A 20,956-nucleotide genomic window follows, 5' to 3' on the forward strand; every position below is an offset into this window, starting at 1 on the left:
GAATCGAGACCTGCAGCCGAAAAAAAATCACCGCGGATGAAGTAGTCGCGCGCGATCCCGACCTTCCCTTATCTTCTTCCTCCTCTCCCGACGCGCCGTGCGTTCGCGGAGAGATAACCGAGAGAGCGCAAGGTGCTCTCCTTATTCTCGCGCTTATCGCACTCGCGTCTGGACCAATTAATTCGCGGGGATTTATGGGCGACGATAGCCGTTAGCCAGTCCGGACAAACAAGCCGCGAGATAGTATACGTAAGTGGGGAGAGAAGCCGTGTGTTTTGGTATTGAAAATCGCGTAGGGCTCTTATTATAGCTCGGCCTTAAAATCGATACTCGGATTCGCTATAGCGGTTATGCAGCTGTGTATACCTGCCGCGACGTATTGTAGCGAAAATCTACCAGGAAAATATGGAGAAACTGTGTGTTTATTTTTTATAGTATAAGCGTAGCGTTTAATACTTGCATGAGGCCGATGCTTTATGAACGAAGCTTCTACGCGCGCGAAAGCGTAGAGCAGTATGAATAAGAAAACGTCAGACTATACGTTAGAAGCCAGGAGCGCATGAAGCGACGACTGGCCTTTCTTCTTCCTCCCCTCTAGAATCGATCGCGACTTTTACCTCCGACTTTGCATGTGTCGAGAGAGAGAGAGAGAGAGAGAGAGAGAGAGAGAGAGAGAGAGAGAGACTGGTATAACAAGCTTATAAGCTCGCGCTTAATTGGAACTAAATAATTTGTAACTCGCTCGCGATTAAAATTTCGAGGATAAGCGATAAATTTCAACGCGAACGAGGAAACGAGCGGCTCTCGTTTACCAACTACACTCGACTCGACATTTCCATACAAGGTCTCTCGGAAGTGGTATCGAAAAAACCCGAAACCAGTAGCTGCTTTCATAAAAATCCTCTCCCTCTCCGAAATCAAAACTCGCGCGGGAATAAAGCACACGAGCGAGAGGAGAGCGAACTCGCGAATAAGAACAAGACGAAGAAGCGAAGGAGCGTAGGTGGGGTCGCCACGGTGCCGTGGTCCGCCTGGGAAAGTACGGCTCGCGCGGACCACGCATTGTGATTCCAAGGAGGCCACGCTAGGCTGACCCCGCGCTCGCGCTCGCAAGAAGAAGGAGGTGGAGGAGAAGGACTTTACATTAGCCACCCGGCCGTGGCGCTCACTCATATTATACACGCGTGTATCGCCCCGAGAGAGATATGCAGCTGATATTCATGAGAGAGAAAAATGCACGCGAGAGAAGGAGACTCTTCACCTTTTTTTTTGCCGCGCCGCAAGAGGCGATTTATGCTTAGAGTTATAAGTACGATTACGAATTAGCGTCTAGCGCAGGAAAATCAAAGCCGAAATCTCGGAAGGTAATTGAGCGGATTACACGAAGGTATAGAGTCCGACACGCGGGGCTGATTTTCCCACATATCGTAGCCTCCCCTCCGCTTCTATACATAGCGTTGCGCAAGAAGGCCGCCGTCGAGCGTCGTCTCAGAAGGAGGTGAAGCAGACCGGAACCGGCTGCCCCCGTGATTTTTCGGTGACTTTCCCGCGCTCGCTGTATATTATATTATATACACACACGTGCTTCCGCGTTTTACGCTGACCGCTCGCCTAATTGGGCAGTCGCTCGGCCGTTGCAAAAAGCGTCTTCGCGTTATTCTCCTTGGTATACAGGGGAGACGCCTCCCCCGTGGGAACTAGCCGAGATTATTCTTTAATCGCGTTTTAATCGCGTCGATAATACTTACACAGACACATTTTTTAAAGGCGCGAGTCGTAGAGCGCGAAGAGAGGAGAAAACATAAAAGAGCGCGGTGGCGTTTTCCTGCGACCCTGTTCTTTTCATCGTCGCCGCCGCCCCCTCAAGAAACGCTCTCTCTTTCTCGTGTCGCGTTACGGTATGCTTTACTCTATATACATCGAGTACAAAGCCGCTTAATAAGTATAACGCGCGCGCGCGCGACCTCTTGACTTTTGTGCTCGCCGGGAGATGTCTTCCTCTCCGGCGAGAGGGACCTCGCGCGCGCGCGTGATTATTATTTCGTGGGCTGTACGTACGTGAGAAACGTGAATAAGTTCAAGGTAGTAGTGGAACAATCGAGAGCTGTCTTTTTTTCGCGAGCGAATCGCGCGTTATGAAATTTCGAGTTTCTTGACATAATGCGTACAAGCGTTACAAATTTAAATTTTTGAAGGTTCAACGCGAAAATACGCACAAAGGGGAAACAGCTGGGAATTTCGAAAACCGTTCGCTTCTCCCTCTCGGAAAAAGGAATCGGTCGCAGCGATTGATTTTCGACGGGCCCTTTTCTCCCACATCCACCGACCTCAGAATCTTTCCGCACAATGGGCTACCCGAAAGATGCTTATCTCCTGTGTACTTTTAGTCCCAAAACCCGTTCGAGCGTACATCGAGAGGGTCCGGATACATCTTACGGTAAACACACATAGTGGGGGTGGACCGTCGCGTGGAGTTTTTCCGGACAGTTAGAGATCGCGCTGGGATTTTTCCGGGGCGTGTTTCGGCGAATGTATAACTTACCTTCTGGACATGTGCACTTGTAGCTGAGGTTGTCTAGTTGATGGCAGACGCCGCCGTTGAGACACGGCGACGGGTCGCAGGGGACGTAGTCGCTCTCGCAGTTCTGGCCGGTGTATCCGCTGTTGCACATACATCTGCGAAAAGGAAGAGAAATATTTTTTGCGTTAGTTTACGTTTATAGACATTATTTATTTCAAAACCGACATGAGAAGCATTCCGAGTGCTCGAAAAGGCCAGAGGAAAAAAAGCGAAATCTATATTACGACCAATCGAGCCTCTTTCAGTCGAGATAAAAATAAATGATTTTTCGACACGAGGAAAGCCATTAAACCCCCCCCCCCTCTTTCTCTCTCTCTCTCTCTCTCTCTCTTCGAGCGACGTAAAACGCCGGCAATCGTAAAATTTGTCGGATATACAACGTCGAGAAATTAGAAGCCGATAAAGGCGACTTAACGACGCCTGAATAAAGAGCGGACGTGTTATCGCGCGGCTCTTAAGCGCTCGTCCCTTCGCCGGGAAAGAGCGTCACTCGCTCCTCTGCCGATTTATTCCTTATACTCGCACAGGCATGTGTGTCGACAACACGCTTCTCAAAATCCTCGAATTGATCAACGACTGCGCACACTATATCCGTGTAAGTACACGCAGCGATAAAGGTTTAATTACTTTCGGCTACCGTAAATTTAGCCGCGAGTGATAATACGCCAAGAGTGAGATAGAGATAAACGCGGAGCACAATGAGAGAGACTGGATACGACTTTACGCAATTTGCGTCACGCTACACACGGACACTATCGCGTGCAATTCGAAACAAGTGGCGTATCGGCTTTCCGAGAGAGACCGATCCCTCCGAGTAAACGCGGGAAATCGGCGTGTGTATCGTTTTTCTGTCTCGACGATTTAAGCTGGTTGTATAGGAAAACAAGTGCATGCAAAGTTTTTCTCACAGGTTTCGTTTGATTATACGAGAGGCAGAACGAGAACGATTTTATTTTCTTTTATATAGTTTACACACGTCGCATCGCGAAATTGGAAACTCGCGCCGGTTCTCGGAACGCCGACACTTTGAGAAACATTTTTAGATATGAAATTACAGCCCAAGCGAGAGAGAGAGAGAGAGAGAGAGAGAGAGAGAGAGAGAGAGAGAGACGCTTCCGAGAACGCGATTTTCGAGTGTATATCGAATTAAAAATCCTAATGGAGAGCGTTCAGTTACACTAAGCGTTGCGTCACACAGCGAGAAAAGTGCTATTGCGAGAAAATAGAGAGTGGAATAAACCGCAGCGCGATGGAATAACGAAAAACGCACCTCGTGCCAGCGACGAGCAGTAGAAGCAGAATACAGCGCGTGAGAAGAATCATCGTGGTGATCGCTGGTGAGTCGTGCCCGGCTGCTTGGCGAGGAGGTATTCCTCATATTTCGTCGGGCATTCTCCTCACCGAGAGAGATGTCCGCGCGCACTGACTTCTTTTTTTTGCACACTTAATTTTTTATTTTTCAATCACACACTGTTGTCGATGTATGTAGCAATGATGGGATACACTTTTCACCGCGATTGCACAGACTCTCTTTTATGTTTTCGGGGCCTACTACAACACTATATAGCTGGATTGTCGCACAGTTGAGTCGCGTTTATGGAAAAATTCACGTTCACAAAGCCTTTATTGCACACTGATTATTACAAATATACAGAACTATCCACACGTGATGACTCTCAGCAGTTTCCGCACAATAAATAAACTATAACAGATACTTCTCCTCGCGCAAATATAAATACTTAGTTACAACTTTGTTTCAGGACAAACTATCCACTCGTGTGTCACGTTCGAAAAACGACTCGCCCCGCATAGGCCTTATACAGTTAATCTTCGCGAGATGGCGTCGGGACAGAGAGAGAGCAGCGCAGCTCCGAGCACACCTTTCTCTCTCTCTCTCTCTCTCTCTCTCTCTCTCTTTCTCTCCTTTTCTTCGCAGCTTCCTCTGTGTCTCTGCGTACAGCGCTGGCGAACCTGTTTTCCCTCCTTTTCCGCAGCCGAAAACACGCGCACACGATCACTCGCGCATCTCACCGATGGAATGTGCAGCCCGACTGATTCACCGGCTGTGCTGATGATGATCGCTGGTGTCCGGAGCTGACAGAGAGAGAGAGAGCGGGGCAAATTGCCTCTATCCTGTGTTGCGCCGGGCCGCCGCGGCGTTATCCATGACTCCGGCCTGCTGTCGTCGACGAGGGTTGCCACCGGCGAGTCTCGACATGCCTCGGCATCGTCCTCCAGCAATGTGCTATCTCGGCATGCCACCGATTCGACTTTTTTTTTTAATTCAAAAACAATCCCGCCAATACCACCGAAGAGCAGGCAGTCGCGCGCTGAACGATGATCGGTTGAGAAGAAGCACGACACACTCGCGGCGCACACACAGTCTCTGTCTCTCTGATGACGGAGCGAGCTCTCGCGCAGAACGTTGCTCTCGGACGGCTGGCGACTGACTACTGAGCACCCAACCTAACCTTCGAGCGCGTGCCGCTAAGGGGGCGCTGTGGCCGCACGGGGACGTGCATAAAACGCGTATAGCGTGTAGAAAGAGAGAGAGAGAGAGACCCCTCGGTGCTGCAGCGCCGCGCCGCCACCGTGAGTTCTTCCTATACGGGGGCCCGTTCTCCGCTCTCGAGTCCCCTTCCCACGCCCGAGACGCGACCGACGCCAGCCAGCGGCAGAGAGTGAGCCCCTTCCCCTTCTGCGGCTCTAGCTTGTCTCTTTCTCGCTCGCAGAGAAAACTGCTCTTTCTCTCTCTCTCTCTCTCCCCTTTGGCGTTCGTTGGACTCGTTGTGATCGGAGAGCGCGCACGGCTGGCTTTTCGTATGCTCTGCGGCCTTACCTATACCAGCTCCGGAGCAGGCTGCCTTCCTTTTTTTCCTCCTCTCTCTCTCTCTCTCTCTCTCTCTCTCTCTCTCTCTCTCTCTCTCTCTCTCTCTCTCTCTCTCTCTCTCCTGCAGACTATAGCACTCACGGGCTCTCTTAGCTCCGAGCCCGCACCTCCGGAGATGTATGCACGCTTTTTGATTCATCCGCGCGCGCAGGTTTCTCTCGAGACTGAATTTTCTCTCTACACACAGCGCCTATCTCTCTCCCCGCGATGTCAAACAAGCTTATCGTAATCGCAAACATCGGCAGCGATCGATAAATCCGGTAATCCTCAAATAGAGAGAGAGAGAGAGAGAGAGAGAGGGCCTCGAAATTTCGCACGACGCGCCGCCCCGATTATTGGTAGAAAGAGAGGAAAAAGAAATCTTCGCATCTTGTCGTTTTCACTTGTTTGAGAAGAGCCTATACGCCGCAAGGGAAAACTCGGCTTTCCCCGCCGCCCTCGGTTCGCACGTGGGACGCGCGCGCGGTGCGGTCTTCTCCCCACGAGCGCGCGCGAGCGCTTCCTAAATCTATTATATCGCATGATCGACCGTGAAAGATTCGCCGATAGCACGCATGCGTCGATTGCCGGCACTTATGCCGCCCGTTCATTGATATACCTATATCTGTATGTACGTATTGCCGGGGTTATTGTTCTGGGGTACGTGTGGGCGATTTCTTAAATTTTCAGCCTCTAATGGCCCGGATATACATTAAATTTTATACGCGATTTTAGTGTAATAGGTATTTCTTTTTCTCGAAACAGAGAGGGAGAGAGAGAGAGAGAGAGAGAGAGAGAGAGAGAGAGAGAGAGATCGAAGTATCTGGAATGGCGCGGACACTCTCGGCGGAACAATCGGGCTGGTCCCTACGGTCCGACGCTTTTTGTGGACACTCGGCGAGTTCGACGTTTTTATTGACCGTCGCATCGGCCCCTCGATCCCGCTGAGGGATTCGCATACACGAGGCCCGGTTTTTTTTAGTATTATGCCTACGCACACAAAAGCCGTATTGTCGTCGATGAAAGAAGGGAATTATGGACGCGCCACGTGAACGCCGGTCCGTATGAATATAAATCAGATTGATCCATCAATTAGGTCAATATGTTTCTTCCTTTCGTGGAATATAACCCCCCGAATCCTTTGTTAATAATAGTAAACAAAAAAAAAAAAAAGAAGAATCACCGCATCGAATAACCCTTATCACCAAACACGTTCTCTCGCGCCGCGACAACAACAACAGCAGTCCCATCTCGAGTCGATTTTTGCTCCATAATTAATCATTGTTCCGGCGACTAATTAATTAGGCACGCGCTCTCGCGACGAGCATCGAGCGATTCGCCTCTCCACATGCCAATTAAGAGCTCAGCCGGTGCATCGGCGCTGCAGCTACGTCGTGTGTAGCTTCTAACGCGAGACGTGTTGCCTCGCAGCAGTATGGCGCTCGGCTATCCGGCCTTTGAATTTTCAGCCGATGCGCACACGCCAACACGTGTGGGAGAGAGCCGACCGAGCGCGAATATAACCCGCGGCGGACGAAGCAACAAGTGCGCCTTGTTGTGTATAGCTATAGAAGACGCTGGGGAGTTTCTTTCAGTAAGAGGAGGATGTATAACGTTGCGTGCGTAGCTCGGATGAATGGAGGCTTTGCGAGTGGGGAAAAATCGTTGGTTAATGGTGATCCGAACGCGTTGCAGGGAATTAATAACGTATTTCACAAGCTCGGATAAGATAGGAAATCGGCTGCTAATTAAACCGAGCTTTGATTATAAATAACATCCTTTAACCCGCGGCAGTCGCCTAAACACCGTGTTATTTCGTCTCTTGGGAGAGATAATATCGATTGTCGCTTAATTTTCAATTAGCCCGCGACGCAGTGATTTCGAAACAATGCCGTGACGCTGTGCAACTTGGGACACAAGGTATTTTTGCATCGATCGTGAGCAACAGCTCGGATCTCGCGCGTGCGATCTATACACCGTGGGCTATATCGGAGGTTCGTACAACGACTCGACGTTTCTATCGAGCTGTATACACGCTCGCTTGAATATAATCAGTGTATATAGCAGGAGAAGCGAGTTTGCCTGCTGCTACCCTCAGAATGTCGAGCATTTCCGGTTCGCTTTATCCACGGACGACGACTTTGTTCGGCCGATACATATTTTAGATAGCGGCCAGAGCTGCTTCTGCTAGTTTGTTGCACTGGTTCTGCGTATATTCAGATCCGGATAATGCTAATTAACATCGCGCAGATTACGTATTTCTTTTATTCTTAACCGAGAGCAAATTACGCTACAGACTTTTGCCGGAAAAATCTCGAAGGAAACCTCGCACATGCATATCGGAACAAGAAATATCCAAGCGTGTAATGTTGGAGAGAAAAAGTGTCATACGATCCCGAGGCGCGCAGAAAAGGAGAAGCGCAGGCGGATCGACGAGTCCGGTTGTGTCGACGTCAGAATGATCGGACGTATAAGAGCAGCGGCCACGAGGGAGATCACATGGAATCGAGCGTGGCGACGTCATAACGAGGCCATCGCCGCCGTAGGAGAAGCCGAGAGAGAGAGAGAGAGAGAGAGAGAGAGAGAGAGAGAGAGAGAGAGAGAGAGAACTGGCTATTGACCGCGACTGAGATCCTATACGCGTATATCGTTCGATATTAATGAAAAAATTAGGCATTTTTAACATCCTCTCCGAAATCGTCAAAGTGCGAACGCTCTCGAAACCGCAAACTCGACTTTTCGTGTATTTAGAGCGGCACTTCTCGATCATACGCAAACGTCCTTTCACCGCCGCTGCAGGTTCTCACAAGTGCGCCTATACACATACTCGATACTCTCAATAACACCCTTTCCTGTGTTGCCGACACACTTCCTCCCTCGACGGAAGCAGCGGCACACGCGACATCCTCGTGTCTACAACACCACCATACGATGTTACATACCACCTTTGCGCACCACACCTAATGAATAATCGATCGCGGAAAAATCGGAATCTGCATTGAATATGAAAGATCCAAACGTCGCTGCAATGCGGCCTTTTTTCATCGCTCGCCTTCTAATCGCACAAAGGCGACGCGTGGGCATACAAGCGCTGAAACAATGCAGCTCATTTGTCATTGGCACATGCGGATCTCTCGTTGAAAAGAAAATCCGCAAAGAAAAGAGCCGATTGTAAGTGTGTGCAGGGCTTTAAAAGTAGTGTAATAAAAGCTGCATTACGCAATACACGCGGCGCGCGGCAGCTCTGATGGATATCGTTTTGGTCTGTCTCTCGGCAGGCGGGAAATCTAAATATTATTGCCGTCGTTAGTTTCAATGGCCGAGGCTGAGAAAGGGGCTGAGAAATCGCGGGTATTCATCTCGCACTGTGTTGAATCGCGATTTAAGGATTTTTGTTTCAAAGAATGTGTGAGGATATTTTTCGACGCGAAAATGTCTCTATTATAGGCTATTAGAGATTTCAATGAACATCGAAGATTGACGCGTTGCGCAATGCAGACTATTCGCAAATTACATACGATCGACGCTTTCACGACAGGCTCTCGTGTATATAATCATATCCAAAGGTGCGTACAATATTCGACATATTCGGATAACCACATTCCATCTCTACTCCACAAACTCTACAAAACAAAACAAAAAATACTCGTGCGAATTCATGTCAGTAGTCGAGCTCATCACACTACACACCACTCGCGCTTTCATTCTCACGTCGATTCATTAAACCGACTCGCGCGCCTCTTTTCATTCACGAGCTTGACTCGCGTTTCCGCGGCGTGGAGCCGACGCCGACTCAACTTTTCCACCACAATCGAGAGGATAGACATCACGTACACTTTATGGGAACAGGAGTACACGCACGAGGACGTAATAAATTTTCGCGACTGGCGAAATTCCCGATTATGACGCAAGCTCCGCTGTGAATTTTTTCAAACGATCCCGCGAAAAAAACGCCGCCGCCGCCGCCGCAGACACAGAGCGTTCGTTCATTGACCAAACGAGAGCCCTTTGGAAAGACAGCCGGGTAAATTTTCTCGTTCGCTTCTCTCTCGGATCGCGCGCATTCGCATTCCCACCGACTGCAGCGTAATTGCCTGAATTGGACCGACTCGATAATCATTACACATCTCGTGCGCTCGTCGCGCTTACTTCCACACTGACACACGATTCGTTCGTGCGGCTGCGGCCCTTTTAACGACTTGTTTTGGTACAATTTTCCCGCGCGCGTTATTTTAAACTCTCGCTCAATTGACGCGCTCAATTTACTTTCATTCGGCCGGTTAAGCTTACGTTGTGATGTAAAAAATTTCAGCACAATTGTCGTAGTCGACGAAACGATTAAATTATCCGAACGCGGCGCCGGCGCACACCTTCGTATATAGCAGCATCAGCACGCGATAAGCGGTCTAGCATCACGAGATCCATCGAAGAAGCAGTCTCTCTCTTGGCGCGGGCGTTAATTAAATTACCGCTGCGCAACGCGCTTTCTCACGCGCGATGATGCACGCGCTCGCGGCACACACGACGCGCGACGTGTAAACTGCGTGTGCTGTATAGCTTTGGAGAACTTTTAATTCGCGCGCGGTACTATTTCATCGGGTTCCGATGATCCTTTTTTAGAGGCGCACTCGATTTAACGCAGTTTTAACCTGCGTAGAGATTTATTATAAGCGGATAACGTGTGTGTGTGTGCGTGTGAGGAAAGTCTCAGCGCGGAAAAGCCGATCGATCTCCCGTGTTCCTTTCACTCGTCAGCGTCGTTTGGACTCTACGCGTTATTTATGCCTCCCCTATCGCAATTTGAATTTTTTAGCGGTAAAACGTTTAGCCGCAAGTTTTCGACCAGAGAGAAATTCTTTCGCTTAGGATACACAGTCCGTTGCGCAACGAAAGTATTTATTTTTATGTAACGCCGCGGTATAGTCTATCGATTACTACGTTAACCAAGCCTAGTCCGGAAAACGCCATTAATATGCAAAGAACCAATTATTCCCCGCTTCCCTTTGCGTTCGCGTGTCCGGATCGAGTTGCCCCTTTATTAATGTCGCTGATGATCGTTGTGATTAGAAGTTGTGCTTCGTTCGCGAGTGAAAAATTGCAGCGAGAGAGGAGAGCAACGCACTGCTTGTATAATCGCGAACGAGTTATTGCGAGGAAGACGAAGAAGAGGGAGAGAGAGAATAAGACACAAAGAGTCGAGCTGCGTGTGATGGATGAGTCGGAGGCGATTTTTACAGGGTGTATTAGTTTTCAAATTGTTGTTCGTATTTCAACGATGCTGCGGCGCTCTCGTTAACGGGGTGATAAACGCGGCTACGATGTTCATTTGTTTACGTTATGCATATGCGCGTGTGTGAGTCGTTTTCGAAACGTGGTCGCATATATTTTAGAATAACGTTCGAACGTGTAATGAGCAGCGGATAATCAACGGGAGAGAGCGTGTGTGTGACTCGCGATATTAATCAAGCCGTCAATTAACGAACTGTCGGGAGAGAGATAGAGAAAAAAGACGTAATCCCGTTCGAGATTATAAAAAGCATAATTATTTATGTAAATCCATATCTCTAAAATATCTTTAATGCCAGGTCAAACACGTTTGGCGTGTATACACGGCGCGTTCATTTCTTACGTAAGATAAAATCAACAAACGAGCAATAAAGCTGCTCCAATTCGATAATTTTGAAAAATCCGCCCCGATAGAGAGAAACTGGCCGAACGAGTGTATCGTCGCGTCCGTATAGAGAGAAACGACAGTTTAAGCGCCGATTGTTCCGAAGACTATTTACACATCGTTACAGTGTGCGAGAGATAATAAATCGAGCGCGAGTTCAATCTCGCGTTTTATTAGCTCATCGCTCACGAGCTGTATACGTTGCACAAAAGCCCTCTTTCTTGACATCCATTGATACCTACGCCCGACATATCCTTCGCGCTGTGTATGTAGGTATTATACGCATCGGCGATTATTTTTGCACTTGTTGCATACTTTAGCCGTTATGCGTCGCGGCCTTCGCGTAATTATCCGCTGGGAGCGTATGATTTTGTCGTCGCGTGCGTTCGATTATAAAAAAGGACTTTGATTCGCCGTTATCGCTGAACCGCTCATTAGATATGCTAATCCACCACGAGTTTTCGAAATTACGTAAACGGCTATTAACTCTACAATACAAATAAAGATTATTTTCGAACTTTCGGACCGTCGTCGTCTCCGAAGAGGCGACATATCAATCCGAAACAAAGCATCTCTCCAGACGCGAGCATCAATTCCAAGTCGATTTGCACACAATTAAAACAGCCCAGCTTTGAAGTGCCGCCTATATACATGCGACACAAAGGACACACGGCGCAGATACTCGCTCAACTGCTTATTAATCGACCTCCACTACTCGAGGCGTCGATTACATTGACTTATATGTATTTCTTGGTAGAGAGACGCGGGGCGAGGCCGCACGGCTGGAAATCCCGAAACGCAATTTCCGATCTGCCCGCGCAGCGTGTGAAAAGCTCGCGCGCTTTAATGAGAGAACTGATATGCGCGATCGATCGCGCAATTATATCGGCCAGGGATTCCAGTTATTACACGCTATGGATAGTGCAAGTGCGGCTGTTGTACTTGTACACTACTTCGCTTTTTGCGTGCGACACACTAGTCTTTTATCGACAGGTTGCGTTTTTTGCGCTGTTATTCCAGTTCTCGGCGTCGCGTATTAGTAGGAGGTTTGCCATTATACACAGCGATTTTTTGCCGATTAACGCGTGCGGCGCGTTTATGTAAGGAATGAAAGATCGCATAGCTCGGGCAGCCTAAAAATAGAAGGAGCGTCAAACAACCACAACCACCTCTGGTATACGTTCGAGCTTCTCTATCCAAGGCGCAACGCTGCACCATACTAAAAGCTTCTTCCTCTAACTTATATCCCCCGCGCGTATACACATAGGGGCCTCCTTTTAGCGTAGGGTAAAAAACGGGTCCTACCGACTTATATGCGCCTATAGAATAATTAAAGCCCCGCACCTCATCTGCATTGTAAATAGCGCGTACGCGCGCGGCTACTTCCTATACAAGACGTACACAGACACACACGAGGGATTTCAGAAGCTCGCAGGGGGAGAGAGAGAGCGGTAATTGATGCGCGCGCCACGGGATATTTAAATTTCGCACGCCGCGAGAAAAATGACGGCGATCGAACGGATCGGTAGTAGCCGATAAATTATCGGCGAGTGCGCTGACTCTCTCGCGTGCGCATGTGTAGATTCGTCGCGGCCCTTATAGGAAGAGGTCGTTCATTCCGATGTCGGGAGTTCGAGTGATAGATCGTATAAGGAGGGAAGCGAAGGATGCGTTTCTGGGATTCAACCTGTAGCTCGAGATGGGGTTACTCCGCGGTTTTGAGGAATTTTCTCGATTGCGCGGATGGAGAATGTCGAACTCGCGGGAATGGTTGCCAGTTTTTCTTTTCGTCGAGAGCTGCGGATGCTGATGAATAATTTTATGGCTGGCCCTTTGGAGTTTACCGTTTTTGAGTCGATGATAATTTATCCCGACTCGAACGTAAACGGCTACGCGTAGGTTCATTTTTGTTGCCGATCTCAACTCCTTTACGAATCCGAAAATTCTCACAGAACAAAAGCTCGTAAAAATTGCTCAAAGAATCACGTACGCGCGCGTTATATTTGTTCAAGCCGCTCGCGCGCGACTGAGTGGCTGCAGACACATAACTCACTGATAAACCAAAAATCCCGCCGCTTTGGTTAGCATAAATCCTTCGCGTCGCATCCCACTGAAGCGCCTCCGAGAAATCGTCGTCTCGCGGTCCCCTAATTTATTCATCAACGTCGTATACGCGGCCGCCGCTCCAAAAACAAATGAAGCGTCGTATTCAAAGCGCGTCGCAGTCGAAACCTTATGAAAAGCTCACTGTGCGCTGCGATATCGCAATAAAATATTTCACTGCTTCGGGGTAGACCGAGAGTTTGTTTTTTTCTTCGCTCTCTCGGCGAAGCACGTATCGTTCACACGACGTCGTATTACGAAAATTACACAAACGATCGAGCAAAGCGTACAACTCACGCACGTGTTTGTTAAACCCGAGCCAACAATGGCCGGTAGGTAGAGTATAAACGCTCGCTTCGAAATCGTCGTTTGACGAAAGTCCACACGTCGCGCGCATTAAAATACAAAAATCAAGATTTTTATCCGATAGACCGTCGCTCCTACGACATGTACGCTTTTGGTATTCCTCGCGCACGAGGTAGTCGCACCGCAAAGAGAGCTAGAAGAGAGAGAGACGATACATTTGTCGCATATCCGGGCCTCCCAAAAATGACCAATGCCGGTCACGTCGCTGTTTCGTTGCCGGGAACGAGTTTTTGTCCTTTGGCCCGTGTCTCGCGCTCACGTTTTTTTCTTCCCCGAGAAATCCCCTCTCAGGTATATCGTACATACACACACACGCAAGCGCATATAGACTCGTTTCATCGTCCGTATATAATTGTCATAATTGTCTCGCCCTCTGGGAGTCGCGCGCGAGTGTTTTGCCGTCGATTTATAATAAATCGAATTACCCGCAGCGGAAGTTTTGGGGAGAGAAGCGTCGATCGCCTCTTTAATTGGGCGGGGCACAAAAATTCACCGGCGCAGTGTATAATTGACGACGGTCAATTAGCGCTGCAGCGAGATTTTCATGAGTGCGGGAATTTATTATTCCCGAGAGCCCCGGCCGGCCGGCCGGCAATTAAGCTCGAATTGCACAATTCAGCGTGTCATTATTATGCAGAAGAAAAGAGGAAGAAGAAGCAGACGAACCGGCTCGCTGTTTTTTTCTCTGCATGCTCTCATATAATGCCTTTTCCGCGTCATTGTTGCTTTTCAAGAAAACGCAGACCCGTTCTGACCCCCGACCTCGACGACACGCCAACTACTATACTCGTTGCGTTACATCGCGAGCGAGTTTATTCAACTCTCTGATACTATTATGGCAATGTAGTCACGAGGATGAAGCAGCGAAAATTTTCTTTTCCAAATCCATCCATATTTACCAACGTAGTATTTTTCACCGAGACGCGCCGTCCACTTGCCCAACAGCGGCACGTTTTTTCCTTTTCAGCGCAACGACGAATAACACGTGTGTGTGTGTGTGTGTCGCCGCAAAACCGCGCTTACACGTGTTACCCGCGCTTTATACACGAACACGCGTAATACACGTGTTCTTTGTCTCTTTCTTTCTTAACGCGCGCCTCGTCTTTTCACGACTTTCTCATACACACACAGACACGAGTGTATACTGCAGTATGAATGTACGTTCACCGACTGCTCCTTTTTCGGTTCTATAGATGCGCTATTGCGTGTGTGAGGGATTTTGAAACGGCTAATTCTTTCAGTACTGTACACTGAGTGCACTTTTATATACACATCAGCGGTGATAACGAACTCGAGTGACCCGACTAAAAATCCCTCCTCTAAGCCACTTACGCGAGTATTCCTTTTTACCAATCGCGAGAATGCGAGAGAGAGAGAGAGAGGACCTTGTGGGAATGACATCGACGTCGTCGTCGTAGTCCACGATGACGAGAACCCGCTGCTACGACACGTGTTACACGCTCTCGTTTATTAAAAAATTTCAGGTTTTTTGGCTAATTATACACAGCTCGCGCGCGTAATTTTTCTATGAAACATCGACGCGTCAAATATTCTCACGGAGGCGGACGACTTTCGGGGAGGTTATTACAGGGAAAATAAACGATCGTAAATCATCGCGCGAAAGAGCTGCACAGAAGAAGAAAGTACGCGTATACGCGGTGCGACCGAGTGATGAATGTACTCGCAGGGGCTTGATGAATGAGCCGAGAGAGAGCTCTCCACGTGGCGAGCGCTGTTTTGGCAGGCTTTTTATCGAGATTTAATGCCAGCGCAATTAACTAACAATTATACCGGCGGACGAGCTGCATTTTCGCGCTGAATTTCAGTCGTTATATGCAGCGACGCCGTTTGAAAAGTAGGTAAAGGGAAGCTTCGGAGTCACGATTCACGCGCGCGCGCGCGGAGTTAGCTTTAACGAGCTGGAATTAAAACTGGAAGTAGTATCGCGAGGCTAGATACGAGTTATGCTCGAGCGGAAAGTTCGAGCGAAGCGGCTTAGAGAAATCAGTGGCGCATCCCCGCACGTCAGGTATACGGAGCCGAAAGAAAGCGAAGCAGAGGAGAAAGAGAGAGAAGAGGTCGAAGCCACCACCGGCATTTCGAGGGAGGGACGTATACGCACTGGAACAGGGGCTCGCTAAAATCGCGCACAGGTGCGCCAGGCCACTGCACCGCATTCCGCGCCGAGATGCAGAGCAACAGCTGGAGGTTTAGCCCGTAAGGCTCTCGACCCCTTGTCGACGACCTCCTCTCAACAGCCGAGAAGATACGCTATACACGCTTACTTTTGAGGGAACGACGATTGATCGTACGCAGCACCCACACGCTTACGGCTTACAAAATTACGCGATCAAGCCGCGCTCTGTAATGCTGTAGACGGCGAAATAAATTAAGCCGAAACAACGCCGCATCAACGCTTGCAGTTTTTCACTGCTCTGGTGTCCGCAATTCCCGCTATATCAAGATCTCTCTCGCTTACACACGCGCACGCGTATAACGAAGGGGAGAAAAATCAGCGGGACAGATAAGAGGGCGAGTCGGTCAATTAAATCCCACTTCGCCGGGATTATTTCATAAATCACGCGCGAGGCGGCTCTCTCTTCCGCGGATGGAGTGCGCTCTCGAGTGCATATGCCGATCAGCCGAAGCTTCATTAATCAAGCCGCTGATGTGTCTTCAGAATTTTTATGCGCGAACAAATTCGCGCACTTTGTGTTACACGCGCTCGTCGAAGAGGAGGAGGGAATAAATTCTGCGCTAGATCTCTCCCCAATCGAATCCATAGCACTGCGCCGCTATATAACTCGACGCGACGCCTCGTACATCCGTAGAGGCGACGTAACAGTGCCTCGCGGACGACACCTAATGAAGCAGCGAAGTAGCGTATCTCTGTCTCTTCCTCTCGCGAGAAATATATGTACGAAGTGTTTTCTCGAGATCGAAAGGGTACCGTGAAGTCTTTATTGACTCCGAAACGTGACTTTACAATAGCGATGCGGGCGAGTGTGGTAGCCGGGAGAGTTTAATGGAGATTTTTCGGAGAGGTTGTGCCGTGAATTCGATGAAAAAGGAAGTGTACACGCCTCTCGCTCCTTGCGGAGAAAAACCGCAGAAACATCCTTGAAAAATCGTCTATATAGTTTGATGAATCGCGACACCGCGAGCGACGTATAATTCAATAAAAGGGCGCAGAGAGAGAGAGAGAGAGAGACTCGCGCGACATTATCTGGTCCCGCGCGCGACGCTCGGCCCGATTAATCTCGACTCGATCTTGAGAAACGCGCGGCCGATTTATGTGTGCGCCGACGAAGAAGCCTCGCACCGCCGAAACCAGTTTTTACGCTCTCTCTCTCTCTCTCTCTCTCTCTCTCTCTCTCTCTCTCTCTCTCTCTCTCGCTCTCCTCGGATCCCTTTTCGCCGCGCTGCATTCTCCGCGGAGACTTCCAGCCTTGTTGTCGGGAGGCTGAGTCTGCGTTCGGGAATTATTTTTGTAAAATATTATTTTACACCGAAATGTCAATCCAGTAATAGAGCAAACAAGCGGATCGGTTCGTGGGATCTCGAGCCGTTGTTCCGCATTCCGCGCGGGTGGGCGACATCGTAGCGTAGTATCAAGAGTGGGACGTGACCGTTTATCCACCGGCGCGTCTATTAGACGGAGCGCGGTGAAATCGGCTTCAGCCACTTTTGACCTGACAGCGCTAGGTATGAACTGGAACGAGGCTACCGTTCCAGGTCTCAGTGACTCGGATATTCTCATGTCGGTTTATTGCGTTAGATAAGAGTTCGTGGACTTACTTGTATGATCCGTGGGTGTTGAGGCAGGATCCAAATCGGCAAGGTTGCATCACACACTCGTTGACGTCTTCCGAGCAGGTCGGCCCTGTGAAACCTGATGCGCACGTGCACTGGTAGTTATTGTCCAGCGATCGACACAGGGCTTCGTTGCGACAAGGCGACGAGGCGCAGTAGTCGACTTTCTCACAGAATTCACCTGGAAGAGAAACGATGCGTGGATTAGCAATGGATTTATCATACCTAAGGTATACCTGGTCACGACCTAACCAGGGGTCACACGGATCCACCCGTAATTACCATCGTGTCGCGGGAAGAAGATACGGAATCACGAAAAAAAACTTCCGCAACACCGATCTAGTTCGCGACAAAGTTCGTCGGTGTAAGGAAGTGGTTGACCCCTGCTTCGCTTTTTCTCTTCCGACTCGTGCGCTACAAGTTGCTCGTACGCCCTGAGCAGCCTACAGATACCCTTATTAGAGCGGCTAATTACCACGCGGGAACGAATCTCGCGATGACTTTACTAATCGCTCGTGTGTACATTCGAATTAATTATGTATGCGTTTTTTAAAGCGAACTCAACCAAAAAGCCTTTAAAACCTGATCCGTGAACGCGCGCGCGAGATTAATCGCGAGCGAAAAAATTCGCGGCTGAATCTCCATAACGACGAAAAGCAATACTTCCCAGAACACCCTCTCTCTCGCGTCCCAAAAAATCGCACACCTTCCTCCCACCCGTGCCCAGCAGCTTGGCGACATAAAAAGTCACTTAGACGGCGCATTAATCGACGGCCTCTTGCTCTCCATTACACATCTCTCGCGCCGACATCCCCTCCACATTTGCATAATCCCGAGAAAGAGACAGACGGACCTTGCTCTTTCCTATACACGGCCCACGCGCGCTACGATAATTGCGAGCGCGTTATGCAGCCGCACGCGGACGTTAGTCATAGTTGCCGCAGACACACGCCCCGGCGCAATTAAAAATAATCAGGTGTCTCTATTTTTTTTTTTTTTTTTCAAGGAGCTGATATACGCTTTTTGCACCGGGACGTTTGCGACATTGGTGTTGATGATTTACCGTTGGATGTGGCGATTTATGCAACGCGGACTGTGCAGTGCATGTGTCGCGCCAGCTGCTGGAATGTGCGTCTGCGGAGAAATGTGTCTCATGCGCAGAGACTTTATCGGAGATTGATGGGGATTTTATTAATTTTATGTAAGTAGGGGAGATCGCGAGAGTGTGTGAACCTAAATATTATGTAAGCCGGAGGTTATGGGTGAGATATGCGTTTACGTTTAAGTGCGTATAGCCTGCGCGATTGACATTTTTATGCTGAAGCGTAATTCAGGTGGAATATTTCTTTGAGAATAGTTAAATGAAATAAAAGCAGGAAGGAGATATGCTAATGTGGAGAGTGTGGATGACACAATGCGAAGTAATTAGAAACAGTGACACATGAGGTTTTATGATTAGAAGAAGAAAAAACAGTTTGTTGTTAGCACACAATACGCCTGATCTATTAGCTTTAGTTTGCGCGCGCGAGGTATTTTTGCAGGTGAGTTATTACTCCGGTTTACTGTCTTAATAATAACAATAATGAAAACGCGGCGTGCGTTATAATATTTCCCATTAGGCGAGCCATTACGTTTTAATTTATGACAATGTAAACTACACTCTGAAGCGTATAGTGTAACGTTCATTATAACGGAAATTCGTTTAAAAAACGTCTCTGCTATACAAGCTATCGAGAAATATATCAATGAGAGACTGCGAATGCATGTGGTTCATATTGTTATATATTCATGCGTTATGCAAATACGAACACGTCCGCGTTTCGTTCTTTTTTTTACTGACGCAATGAGTAATGAAGACAGCAATAAACGTTATATTACTTTGACAAACAATAACGACGATCGTTAAAAAAAGCGTTGACTGTTGTAATCGATGGTATCGAAGTACTCTTAATTACTTTTTAGTGCCTCGAACTACGCGCGAGTATTTGCAATAGCTTACCTCGACCCAGCAATCCTGGAATTCTCCACAAAAGCTTCAAATCGATGTCCAATTACGAATATTCATACCAATTACATCCCCGATCGGGATTTGTCATACCGATCCACGATTTTTCAAGGAACCAACTCTCACAGCCAACTTACCTCCCACGTTATAATCTCGTATATTAATTAAGCCGCCCCCTCTGAATCTTGAGCAACTTCCGAACAATAAAGGAGCATGTACCAGCGGCCGCTTGATTGCTCGCTGCACTTTTCGCGTGCAAGTGCGCGTGTGGGAGACTCGTAAATTGCTCGGAGCTAATGAACGTACCCAGTGCCGAGCTCAATGTGTGCAATTTCGAAAATTATTCGCTATGTATACATACCGGCAAATCCGTTGACGCAGGAGCAGGTGTAGTCGTAGAGGCTCTTGAGGACGCACGTGCCGTTGTTGAAGCAGGGCGATGAGTCGCAGGCATTGTCCACTCGGATCTCGCAGAGGCTCTCGATGAAGCCGATTGGACACTCGCAGGCGAAAGATGGTGTGCCGCCGCCGCTGGCCTCCAGCACTCGACAGGATCCGCCGTTCTGGCATCGGGAGCCGGTCAAGCACGGGTTCTGGTGCTGGCAGTACTCGCCCACGTATTTCGATGTACAGCTGCGAAAATAGAGAGAAAGCCATTAGAATATTTTTATTTTAAAGATAAACATGGAGAGTTTAGCTCGAGGGCTTTTGAAAAGATCGCTCTAAAGTACATTCGTATAAGGTCATCTGGTCAGTGTTGATAATGCCGATGATAAATTATAAAAAACACATCATCTTCCATTCCCCTGACCCCCATTGTCGAAAAAAGCTTCGACCCTAGCCAATCGTAAATCCCCGTTTCGAACCACCTCACCGCAAAACGACAATATGCCTCGGAGAAAGAGAAGAAACTTCGCTGCTGCTGCTGCTGCAAAAGGGATGACAAGAGAGAAGCACGCGCGGAAACACACTCGGCGGAATGTCGCGCGCGCATAGGTGTACCGGCGGCGGTTCGTTTCCATTTCGCGGCGCGCGGAAAGTTTAATGCGTTCTCGCGGTTCACCACGTCTCTGCGGAGCCTTTGTTTATCGCTGCTGCCTTGCGCGGACGCACTTTATTGGGAACGTCGGCGTCGTAAAGTCCACCCGATTCTACCTTGTACAGGCCGAACGGACGGATTTTTCTCTCGTTGTGTAAGATATTCTAATACACGCGCACACATAAGAATGATCGCAATTTAATTCGGAAGGTAATCGACTGTTGGCGCGAGAAGTTTTTATCCCCGCGAGGAAATAGCCTCTCCAAGTCCCATCAGCGCGCGCTTGAGCGGCAACAAAAAGACTTCTCTTCTTTGGGAGGCTGGTGGCGAGGCGCGCAACAAGTTTCTTCCACTTGCGCCGATGAATCGCCGTGGGATCAATCGGCCAGAGAAAGAGAAACGCTTCGGCTCTCGGAGAAAGAATCGCGAGCGAGTATAAGAGAGCCCGAAGATGGAAACTGGGTCCGAGCTGTGTACTCGCTCTGTGCGGGCAATTACACTCTCGTTAG

At 48.8% G+C, this 20,956-nt stretch overlaps 1 protein-coding gene across 4 annotated transcripts in view; it reads right to left on the reverse strand.

Annotated features, from left to right (window-relative positions):
- LOC100119338 (neurogenic locus Notch protein) overlaps positions 1–20,956 on the reverse strand; it is a 175,376-nt gene that overhangs the window by 64,918 nt on the left and 89,502 nt on the right. For 3 of the 4 annotated variants that reach the window (XM_031924496.2, XM_031924498.2, XM_031924497.2), the window contains 3 exons: positions 19,770–20,041; positions 17,389–17,584; positions 2,543–2,676 (listed from right to left, as the gene is read on the reverse strand). In XM_031924496.2, the coding sequence (XP_031780356.1) occupies positions 2,543–2,676; positions 17,389–17,584; positions 19,770–20,041 (602 nt within the window). Of the gene's footprint in view, positions 1–2,542; positions 2,677–3,851; positions 5,042–17,388; positions 17,585–19,769; positions 20,042–20,956 lie in introns of those variants that run through there. The other variant, XM_008205966.2, reaches the window with a different exon arrangement.

Source organism: Nasonia vitripennis, chromosome 2 (genome assembly GCF_009193385.2).
Source record: "Nasonia vitripennis strain AsymCx chromosome 2, Nvit_psr_1.1, whole genome shotgun sequence".
Classification (NCBI taxonomy): Eukaryota; Metazoa; Arthropoda; class Insecta; order Hymenoptera; family Pteromalidae; genus Nasonia; species Nasonia vitripennis.